The sequence below is a fragment of the Etheostoma spectabile genome, chromosome 6 (genome assembly GCF_008692095.1).
Source record: "Etheostoma spectabile isolate EspeVRDwgs_2016 chromosome 6, UIUC_Espe_1.0, whole genome shotgun sequence".
Lineage (NCBI taxonomy): Eukaryota > Metazoa > Chordata > Actinopteri > Perciformes > Percidae > Etheostoma > Etheostoma spectabile.
Window position 1 is genome coordinate 23,731,194 of NC_045738.1, and position 11,827 is coordinate 23,743,020.

The 11,827-nt window shown below is 40.6% G+C and overlaps 1 protein-coding gene and 1 long non-coding RNA gene across 5 annotated transcripts in view; one reads left to right on the forward strand and one right to left on the reverse strand.

The window, feature by feature from the left end:
* Window positions 1–34: 34 nt before the first annotated feature.
* LOC116691634 (uncharacterized) overlaps window positions 35–11,827 on the forward strand; it is a 116,983-nt gene continuing 105,190 nt past the window's right edge. Inside the window, exon 1 of the long non-coding RNA XR_004332519.1 lies at window positions 35–122. This is a non-coding gene — a long non-coding RNA (uncharacterized LOC116691634). The remainder of the gene's footprint in view (window positions 123–11,827) is intronic.
* Window positions 369–11,827, reverse strand: part of fbxl4 (F-box and leucine-rich repeat protein 4) — a 21,545-nt gene continuing 10,086 nt past the window's right edge. For all 4 annotated transcript variants that reach the window (XM_032519410.1, XM_032519408.1, XM_032519407.1 and 1 more), the window contains exons 5-9: window positions 11,362–11,575; window positions 7,695–7,766; window positions 5,075–5,199; window positions 3,012–3,199; window positions 369–1,556 (exon numbers count right to left, since the gene is read on the reverse strand). In XM_032519410.1, coding sequence (XP_032375301.1) covers window positions 1,393–1,556; window positions 3,012–3,199; window positions 5,075–5,199; window positions 7,695–7,766; window positions 11,362–11,575 — 763 coding nt within the window. In that variant the 3' untranslated portion in view covers window positions 369–1,392. The remainder of the gene's footprint in view (window positions 1,557–3,011; window positions 3,200–5,074; window positions 5,200–7,694; window positions 7,767–11,361; window positions 11,576–11,827) is intronic.

The window sequence follows — 11,827 nt, forward strand, 5'->3', positions numbered from 1 at the left end:
GGGTCCACGCGTGACTGGGCTCGACTAGAGAGCTAGCAACAACTTCAGCACAGGCTAACTAACTTAAGGTGGGCTGACCTTTAAGGTGGTCCAGCTATTCTCATTTTAGTGACAAGCCGCTCGTTGCGGATCACTAAGCTTTATGCAACTAATTAACAGGGAAATCCCTGTTAATATATCATTATTATATGAGACATTCATTATGTTTTATGCTATCAGAAAACATGATGTTGCATCAGACCTGTCTGGTTTGGCAATGACAATTAGACGTGATTGGTCGATTGGTTAGTCGTTGGACAGGAAATGAATCGTCACTTTGGATAGTTCACCAATTGATTCAGTCATTTTGTGGCTTTTCTTGTTTTTTCTATCATTGTATATGTATATCTTTGGGTTTTTTGAAAAGTCTTACTTCTCAGTGCTTTTATTTCAAATGAGTTAGTCCGTCTTTTGACTACTTCTGTCATTTATATTGCACGTTTAAATTAAAAATAAATGTTTCTGTCTGCTTTTTCACTAGGACAGTTGATGGTGCGTTTCTTTTCAAAGTCACTTTGCAGTAACAAATTACTGGTACTTGCACAGTACACTGTCTGAAATAAGGCTGCGTTCACTCCTTTGTTATCACCTTTAACACTACTAATTCCTTTCAACACACCAGCATCAAGTATGTATCAAGTGGTTCTTAGAATTAAAACCAAACTGGCTTGATGTTGATAGATGCCTTCAGAATGACCCTCATGAATTAAAACAGCCAGCGTGAATGCTGCACATTCTGACAAGGCACTGACCACACCCCTGATCTTTAAATACCTTACCAATTATTAACATATTAACTAAATATGTGACTACCTAATCCTCCGGCAGCTTTTTTTTCCCAACGGTTTCTGAGTAAGAGTATGTTTCACACTTGTTCTTGTCCCTTTTTGTTGTCCTAACAAGATGTTCAAGGGAGGATTGCTCACAAATTTGTTGTGTGTTTGGCATCCAGGACCAAGGCATATTTCCCAGACCTTGTGTTGCTTGGCAATACATAAGTGGTGAATCAGATTCCGGGAAGATGTAGCAGCTTTACTGCAACGACCCTGATTTCAAGTGTCCAAAAAAAACCCAAAAAAACAACAACGGCAAAGTCTCACGTTCTATAATCCTGTGACTGGGAGTCTGTAGTTGTTTCCGTTCCGCCAATAATCCGAAGAACCTCCTCACCCGGTAAACTGCTTTATTTACTGACACGCAAAAAGAAGATTGTGTCGGTGATGCAGACGCAGGCAGGTCGGCAATCTCCGACAGCATCTGACCTGCCTCTTATTGGCTTTGGGGCAGTGTCTGCCGGCGAGCACTTCACTCCTCTTACTTCCTCTGGACTGTGGAAATGAGACGATGCCGGGGTCACTGGGTGAAGCTCTTCTTGATGGCCACTTTGGGGAAGAGGCCAGAGAGCTCCTGGACGACCCGCGTGTCTATCTGCGAACAGAAGGAGACGTCCAGGAGGAGAAGCCGTGGACAAGACTGGAGGAGTTTCTTCAGGGAGGCAGCACTCACCAACCGCGTACCTGATGGGTCACATAAGAAGACACAATACAAAATATAACATAGATACAAGCGATAAAGCTACAAAAGGACACTGCATCTGCAAATTTCTGAGTAAATTAAATAAAAAATGTCAACAACTGAGTCCACCAATCCATTTCCAGGATAGCTTTGGTGACGTGAAATACCTTCTGTGTCTTTGTGTTGGCGTTCTAACGTCCAGTGGATTTCTGAGGACTATGGTTATGCAGGGGTAAATCCAGACAGCTAGCTAGACTATCTGTCCAATCTGAGGACTATGGTGACCTGGTCCTCAGATCTCTGCAGGGTAAATCCTGACAGCTAGCTAGACTATCTGTCCAATCTGAGGACTATGGTTACCTGGTCCTCAGATCTCTGCAGAGTAAATCCAGACAGCTAGCTAGACTATCTGTCCAATCTGAGGACTATGGTTACCTGGTCCTCAGATCTCTGCAGAGTAAATCCAGACAGCTAGCTAGACTATCTGTCCAATTGGAGCTAAAACAACCTTAAAAAGTACACATGTTCCACCAAAACAAGTTCCTTCCCAAAGCTTTTTTAGCAGCTGCTTAGCACCGCCTATGATGACTGTGATTGATTTAAAGAAATGCCAATAAATCAGAGTATGTTTTCCTACTAGCCAGACCCTCCTCTGCAGCGCTGTGGAGGAAGGTCTGACAATGTGAGACTAATCCCCATAGACCCTCATGTTAAAATACCAAATTTTCAGCAGAATTAAATATGGATGCTAATTTAGGGCATTGTTTTCTGAACAATTGCCAATCCTTGTTAACCGATCACTAATGTCTGCAAACTTGTACCCTGTATTTATCAACAGGATTTGAAGATTTTTTTTTTTATATATTTGTATTGTTTACTGTAATCTTCTTATTGTTGTTTTTCAGATAAAGACAATTTTAAGATCTGTCCAGGGACAACGGATGAAAAATAGCCTTTTGGCTAATTCTGGTGAATTTACAGCAATGTTAATTAATGTACACTGTCCCTGTCAAATAAATTAATAAAGTAAATTAATTTAAATTAGCATTAAAGGACAAGCAGGCAAACAAACGAACAGGATCAACGGAGACAGATTCAACCCGACCTAGATCACAAGTTTCTAACAAATGCATATATTCTTTTGGTTTCTTCACTCCTCCTATGGCAGTACACTGAATATCTTTGAATTGTGGACAAAACAAGACACTTGAGGATGTTATCTGGAGATTTGGTAAACAATGATCAACGATTTTCTGTTATTTATAAACCCAAACAAGAAATCCATTAATCAAGAAAATAAATCAACAATGAAAATAATCGTTAGTTGCGGCCATACCGCTAAATATCAAGTTTATATGAAAAACATAGTAGCAGCTAGTTAAATATTAACAATATAGAAATAAATGAGGAAGGTTTAAGCCAAGAGACACCCACATGGGTGCGAGGTCAGAGCGTACCCAGTATGTCGAGGTGCTGCAGGGAGGGGCAGCTGGCGGCCAGCTCCTCCACGTCTGAGTCGCAGACGGTGCGGTTGGCGGTGAGGAAGAGTTTGCGCAGGCGGGGCAGGCCGCGGGCGAGGTGCTGGAAACACCCGGTGCTGCTCTGCAGCGTGGGACACCAGCCCAGGTCCAACTCCTCCAGCATCCTGGGCAAGCACAGACCGGGCAGAAGAGCGCTGGAGTTACTCCGTCCACACATTCACACGTTCACTCAAAAACAGATCGGCTCTGCTTTGCCTCTGGGGCCTCCAGCTGCAAGTTGTTTACAGTGATGACGTGTTCCTTGCATTAATAGCTGCAATCCACATAACTGGGGATTTTTGTGTTATTATTGTGTTGCCTTGTGAAAACTGATAACCCTAATGTGATAGTGATTTAACCCTTGTGTTGTCTTCTAGTCAACCATGACAAAAAAAAAGTTTTTTCAACATTATTATTGCTTTTTCCCACATTTGTGTCACTTTTTCAATGATTTGGGTGCTTTTTTATGTTTTTCACAGCACTTATTTCGACGGCCCATTTTTTGTGACAAAAATCATGTTGACCCGAGGACAACATGAGGGTTAACAAATACAAGGTAATCACTGACAACACTGGTTTCCTTTCCTGGTCTTGCTACACCAGGGGTCTTCAACAGTTTTTAAGCCAAGGACCCCTTAATCCTTGTGTTGTCCTCAGGTCCAATTTGACCCCTTTAAAAAATATGGGAATCTGAAATATGGGTTTCTTTTTAACCAAATTCCCACAAAAATGGACTGGATTCCATACAACGCTCTTTGAAAATACAATTGATCACTTTCATTCCTGACAAAACTCATCTGTACGTTCCTCTGATCTTAACTATTAGTCAAAATGATTCATAATCCCCCTTTTTTTACTCAAATATTAGGTATAATTCTACATAAATGAAGGTTATTGACCATGGATTCCAAAAAGTAGTGTAAAAGTAGTGGTAGTAAGCTGGTGTTAGTGAAAACTAAAACTGAAAAAGGGACAAAAATGTCAAATTGTTGTCTGTTTTTGACCCGGGAGGACAACACAAGGGTTAACTGAGAGAGAGACAAAACAGGTTGCATATTAAACTGGGCCTACAATAACGTATAGGGCGTCCTAAAGCCTTTATATTTTTGTTGTGCATATAATACTAAGTTACAGAAATATATAATAGTTAGCTTTAGTGCGTAACTTTGATATGAATGAACGTCTGTTACATTCAAGCCGTTGCCAAATTAATTGCTACAAAGCTAATTAAGACTATCAGCTCCACACAACTCTCTCTGGACCTCTCAGTATGACTGTTGTTTGGTGACTTTCACGTGCAATAATTCGAGCAAAGATAACGACCTCTTCTAAAGTCCATTATTATTATTATTATTATTATTTTTAATCCTCCGTGTCCTCCTTGGATACTAGCAACTGTGTTGAGGAGGGGTGGGGGTGCGTGCGAGATCACAAAAGGCTGTGTCACACGACGGTGTTGTTGTCATTACTTAGAATTCCTCATGGGGGAGACAGAAACTACGCACTACAGCTTTAATATTGAACGTACATGTGACCTTAGATATAGAACATGTTTTATATTTATGCATTTGGCACTGTGAATCTTCAGGATTACCTTAGAGACTACCTTACCTACTGGCCAGTAAGCATGTCATCAATGTGTTTTTTTTCACAAATAGGCATATTTATACTGTATTAGCTATATACATATATATATATATATGTCTGATTCATGTTAAAACATTTACATCTTTGAAAATTAACAATCATTTTGGGGGCCCCCTGCAGTAACTAAGGACCTCCTAAGGGTCCCGGACCCCCTGTTAAAGATCTCTGCTCATTGTTTGTACATTGCGTAGTAAGACATCTCATCTGCTAGATTGTTTTACAGCACAAGGGAAGAGGATACTGCTGTTCCAGCACAGACAAAGCAAGAAAATGGATGGATAAATGACTTCAACACTGCTTATTTGAGAAGATAAACATTGTTTGCAGCACTGAACCCATTTAGTTTTGCCTACCTGCAGCCAGAGACGAGCTCGGCCAGGCCTCGATCCGTCAGGTTTTTGCAGCGCCACAGGTCCAGCGAGCGGAGTGAGCGACAGCGGGCAGCCAGCATACTGGCCACACCGTCATAGTCGTCAATCTACAGGACACAGGCAACAGTTAACATGCATGGAGGGCCTTCGGAGGGTCCACCTCAGCTTTGAAATGGAGCCTCTGAATATGCAACTCTCAAATGTTGTCAAAAAATCATATGACTCCTACGTGGCATGCCATACAGTCCCAGAATTCAGTCATTTGCCTTTAAGATGTCATACAAGACTGAGAAAATAATTCTGTTCCCTCCAATTGTCCTATATATTTTGAGCAAGAAATTGAAATGTAACTTATTTATTTATTATTAATTATTTATCATTTAGCTGCATCGGCTGGTTTGAGGGACATAACATGACTTTCTCAAGAGAGGACAAAGCAGCAGTGAGCACCCTGACCAGAAAGAACCGATTTGTGTTTTCAAAGCTGTTATTGTTCTTTGGTGTCAGTTAATGTTGGCCATATTTCATCCTTTCATCCAAAGATGAAAGCAAAAAAAAATGTAATAGCCACACAGCCAGTGCAGGCACTTTACCTATCAAAATGACAGCATGCAGAACATTTGTATGAGATAGCACTGGATGAATAGTACAACTTTTGGCTGAAAGAGTCATTTTGTGACATTTTGTAGTTCCATTGCAAATGATGACACTAAATCCTTAAGAAAGAGCACTCTACTGTACTAAATTTCTTTCACCTTTTCTCAGTTGCTACATTATAATTTACATCAAATACCCATCCATTTGAGGTAAACTAGTAGGAAGTTAGTGACAAGGTGAGGGAGAGAGTAGTCTATATCTCTGACGTTCCATTTCCAGGATTGCTCCGGAGCCGCAGGAAATACTGCCGCATGCAAGTATTTTCTGTTTTTTGTGTTGGAATTTTAAACTCTGGTGGATTTCTGAGGACTATGGTTACCTGGTCCTCAGATCTCTGCAGGGTAAATCCAGACAGCTAGCTAGACTATCTGTCCAATCTGAGGACTATGGTTACCTGGTCCTCAGATCTCTGCAGGGTATATCCAGACAGCTAGCTAGACTATCTGTCCAATCTGAGGACTATGGTTACCTGGTCCTCAGATCTCTGCAGGGTAAATCCAGACAGCTAGCGAGACTATCTGTCCAAATTGAGTTTTCTCTCTTACAACTATTTTGCAGCAGCTTTGTGCGGAGCTTAGATTTTAGATTACGTTTTTAGTTGGCTTTAAAGGAATTGCACTAAGATAGTTTGAGTCCTATTTATCTGATCAATCTCAATTTGTTAATGTTAACGAAGAATCCTCCAGGCCCCCTAAAGTTAGCTATAGCATTCCACAAGGCTTAGTGTTTGGACCAATTCTATTCTCCTAATATATGCTTTTCTCTAGGCAATTTTGTTAGGAAACAATTCAATTAATTTTCACTGTTATGAAGATGACACCCAATTAATACCTATCAACCAAACCAGACAGTTATCTAAACTTCAAGCATGCATCAAAGATATATAATCATTGATAGCCTACAATTTTCTGATGTCAAGCAAAACTGAAGTTATCATGCTGGGCCCTAATCACCTCCAAACCTCATTATCCAAAGATATAGTTACTCTGGATGGTACTGCCCTGCCCTGGCATATTGCCCACTTAAAACATACCTCAAGAACAGCCTTTTTTCACCTTTGTAACATTAATGACAATGACCTGTTTCAAAACGATGCTGAAAAACCTAGCTAATGCATTCGTTGCTTCCAGGCTGGACATCTGTAATTCCTTACTATCACGTTGCTCAAATAAAACCTTTAAGACTCTCCAGCTGATCCAGAATGCTGCAGCGTGTTTTCTGATAAGAACTAAGAAAAGAGAACATATTTCTCCTGTGTTAGCTTCACTACATTGGCTTCCTGTAAAATCCTTCCTCTGACCTACAAAGCTCTAAATGGTCAAGCATCTATGGTCATATCTTGAAGAGCACATAACACATTATTGTCCTACTAGAGCACTGCGCTCCCAGAATGCAGAGTAACCCCCAATTTCCACCGATTGGACTATATCTGCGGCTCGGCTCTGCTCTGCTGCGTAATGGTCCGTGCTCCGCCGCCCATCAACACCCACCAGGTCCGGCTTTGTTGCGGAACGGCTGCGGCCATGACTGACAGCTGAAGTCACGAGGACCCACGAGACCTCGCGAATTCATGTAGATTAGAACTACAAAAACAACAACAGATTGTTTTCATGCAGAGGTGTAGAGGGGAAACGTGAGCACGCTCCATTTTATTTTGAAAAATACCCGGATATTTTTTTGTTCTATGTAGGTTAACCGTATGTTTATTGTGTGTTTATGCGCGATGTGTCACCATTTCATTTCTATTCAATGCCTAAGATGAATTTCTCCTATAGGAGACAATAAAGGCTTATCTGATCTTATCTTATCTTACAAGCTGCAATCCAAAAAGACAACATGGTGCGTTAACAGACTGTGCTTTATTTGGACTTCTTCCAGTGTGTGTGTGTGTGTGTGCGTGTGTGTGCGCGTGCGTGTGCGTGCGTGTGTGTGTGTGCATTCTCACCCTCACACAGCTCCCTAGGCTGAGGTGTCTCAGCTCTATGCAGAAAGTCAGGATGCTCAGAATAGCTGTTTGCTGCAGAGACAACAAAGAAAAAGACAAGATGCAGAGTTGTCATTTTATTACCCATATTACATCATAGGTTTATTTAAGCTCATCCACTCTGGGTTTGGTACACTGGTAATGTCTAAGAACCTACAGCTTGCAATCCGGATATCACAACAAACCTGGAAACAATGGAACGACACCGAAAAGTCTGAAAAAAAGGTTTCACTTTAATAACTGCTGTATTGGAGCTACATGTTCACAAATAACTAAACCCCAGACAATCACCTTATATGAGTGAACATCTAAAAAGGTATACATTGAAATAGCAATATACCTACAGTGGGAAAGAAAATCAAAAATCTAATGTATCGTGATTTTTTTGCGAAGATTTTTAAAATCAGTACTTTGCCTAGAATCAATATGTTTTATTTATTTATTTTTACCTACCACCTAAATATTTTTGGTTATTACGGTACCGCTGACAGCGACTACATCATTACCATTTCAAAACAGACAGAAATCTGAAAATACATGTTATGTATACATCTTTGTCTCATGATATAATACTGTTTCTAGAAGTGTATTAATCAACCTTTTGGTTTCTGTTAAAGAAAAGGAAACCGCAATGCTCAGTACTATCGATTGCAATAAATGAAATACAATACAATACAATACTGCAATACAATACGCAATACATATCGAACCGGCACCCATGTATCGCAAAAGCATGTTGTCCCTACAATATACCTTCAAATAACAGTAACATGTCCAGACATGTCATCCAAATTCCCTCCTAAGTGATTTGATCAGTCTGCTACCTGGGGCACTCAGGTAACGCTTATTGTATTTAAGGGAATATAACACGGCGCAACAGCTAATTTTTTACGTCTCTTCACAAAATCAAGCGTAGTAAGAAAGAGACGTCTCCAGTGGCCCTGCAGCTTGGAGATATGGGAATTCAACACTGCGACTGCCAACACGTGTACCTCAGTGACAAGAGAAAGTGTCAGACATGAAAGTGAAAGCCTTTTGTTTTTGTGTGTGTTTGGTGTGTGTGCGTGTGTGTGCTCGAGCCTGTGGCTGGCATCTTTATAAACGCCTCTCTCCGGCGAGCTAGCCATTTAATTAAAGCAGTGACAGGGTAATGACAGCTGAGATGTCAGGGCCTCAAACAGACACACAGCTCGCTCTGTCTGCCTGAGTACAAACAACCTGCAGCACGCTGCCCGGCTCCACCGCAGAAACTCGACACCGGCTCCTGCATACAACGCCGCTCTGAAACATGACAAACAACGGAGAAACGCCGTGGTGTAACACCAAAACAAAATACAGCGGTTTTACACGTCAGACAGGCCTGAACACAAGCAGGACGTGTCTTAAAGACCCCTTGGGCTCCGAGATGACTCGGTTCATCTAAAAAGACATCAACATAAAATGAGCTACGGCCCAAAACACGCACCGTCAAATGAGCGGCTTGTGATCATTAGTCAGACTCCGACATTAGGGTAGGTCTTCTGAAATTAAAGTTCCTTTAGTAAACATTTATTGTCTTATTAATGAAGCCATGTAAAGAACAAACATGCTGCTAAAGCTATTCTTCCCAACCTGGGGTTTAAGACCAGCGAAGGGGGCAAAAATAAGTCTGAAGGGTTATTTTTTCCTATTTCTTTGATTACATTTTTGTTTTTCCACCTCAGGCCTTTAAAAAATAACAATCTAGACTGCCCAATGTTAAGCCCTTATTGGTCACAAATATGTGAACATATTAATCATATATTTGGTAGTAAATTACCGTGCAACTTTGAAAATGTGTATTTGGGCAACGCTGATGTTAATAAATGGAGAAATAAGGACAAGAGGTTACTGTGGATACTGCTGGCAGCGAGTAAAAAAAGCCATAACCAGGAAATGGTTAAAACCGGACCTCCCAACCATCGAAGAGTGGCTCAACATAGTCCAGGAAATCTACAGTATGGAAGGGCTCTCATTCACTCTCAGGAATCAAAGAGACATGTTTTACAAAATATGGTCAAAGGGGTCTGAGTGTGTCAAACCCATAAGATTGGACTTTGTATGATGTTACAGTTTTATGTGAAAGAAAAACGTTTTTGTATGGATGCTCTCCCATTGCTGTTCATATGTAAAGTTTTGAAAAATAAGAAAAATGAAAATTCTAAAAAAAAAAAAAAAAAAAAACTACCAATCTAAAAAGTGAACATTACTCTTTGGTTGACTACCCACAGCTCATAGGCCTACTGTAGGCAACCTGTGCCAACAGCATGTGATTGGGCGGTTAGGTGTCACAAACATAAAGGTTGAAAGACTGGTAAGACTAGGCTTACTTTACTTTAGACATACTGTAGTTTCTTGATACACCCACGTTCATGCAAGATAACTAGCACAAACTGCAAAAGTATATAGTGTTCTGTTCCGAACAATCACCTCTTCTACCAACACTACGTACATTTGCTCTGCAGAACGTCTGCGAACGAGAGAGAGAAAATGACAACCAATGCAGGAAACAAAATTGATAATAATAGGAACTACCATGAATTGTGAAGGCAAAGAAATGAAACAAGTAGGAATGCGGACAACAAACTGCTTTAGTTTTTGTTGCAATGCTGAGATGCTTGTGTTATTGTCACCCAGATATGGTCACTAATGGTAATGTGAATTTTCACATTTTCTGCCTTTTAAGTAGCATACAGATGTGATTTATCCACATTTATCCACAATGTTCATACATTCTTTGATACTTATCTTTTGATAAGTATCAAAGATCTTATCTTTGATACTGGCTTGTGATGACTGTGGCTTCTTGTGACGTTGGCCAGTTTACGTCATAGTGGTGAAAGAAGACAGACATACAGTACATGGGAAACATGCTGCTTCTATTGTACATCAATTGTTACAGAAAGCAAAAACAAACCTCAAAAAAATAGCAAGAGCACTTTTAAAACTAACTGTTGACTCTCAACTTAGTGCTTACAACCGTATAACACATAGGCAGATGAAGTTTGCTTATTGTCATTAAAACCTGTTTCAGCTTCTGTTTCCAATCTCAAGAATGAGCTGTGAAGAGTATATTTAATCAAACATGGACAAGATGTCCTATAAAAGATCAGAATAAGGTTTACTTTGAACATCCATGACAACCACGCAAAATCCACATATACTGTATTTGGAACTGCAAAATTTCCCAATATTCAAAAGATTTCCCAGAAAATGGATCAAATTGCCTGACCTTTTCCATCTTTGAATTACACCTCTCATTATTCTATTATATTATACATAGAGGAAATGTTCCATGACATGTTCAACTTCTTCAAAGATTACAGACCACTGCTATAACTTCCCAGCATGATATTTCCTCTATGTTAAGCACTACTGGCAAATGACTGTGGAAAAATTGAAGAACTGCAGCCTAGGATGTCTAATAGGTAACTAAGCAACCTGCATATCCGATATTCCAAAACGGCCAGGGCAGCCATTTGGGATCCAAACATCTCATTAACCAATCTATAGTCTACATGGTGTATTTGGAGAGAACAGATGTTAGTGCACAGGTAAAAAAATGCCATTTTGATTGTGGTTTCCCAGATCCACTGTTGACCGGGCCTACCTCTATCTTGGTGCGGTAGAGCACCAGCCTGCGGAGGCGTGTTAGTTTAGAGATGTGTGCGAAGGCCTGCGGGTGGAGGCGGTCGCAGGAGGACAGGTTGAGCTCCTGCAGCCCGGGACAAGCCTGAGCGATGACCTCCAGACAGGCCTCGTTCAGGAAGTGGCAGCACGACAGCTCCAGGCAGCCCAGGCTGAGACCACACGCCTTCATGAAGCTGAGGGGAAGAATAGATGGAGAGGGAAAGACATAAGAGAAAGGAGAGATTAATCATTTCTGAGTTTAAAAAAAATTGATTTACCGATTTTAATCGATTTTCATAGGAATGATCCAAAATCAATCCAGAATGTCCAAACATCGATCTTTGTATCACATGACACATTTGTGATGTTAGCTTGTCAGGATGGGGGTTAAATAACCCTCCTGGCAAGGGAAAAACTAGCATGGCCAATTTAAAAGGCCTCCTTAA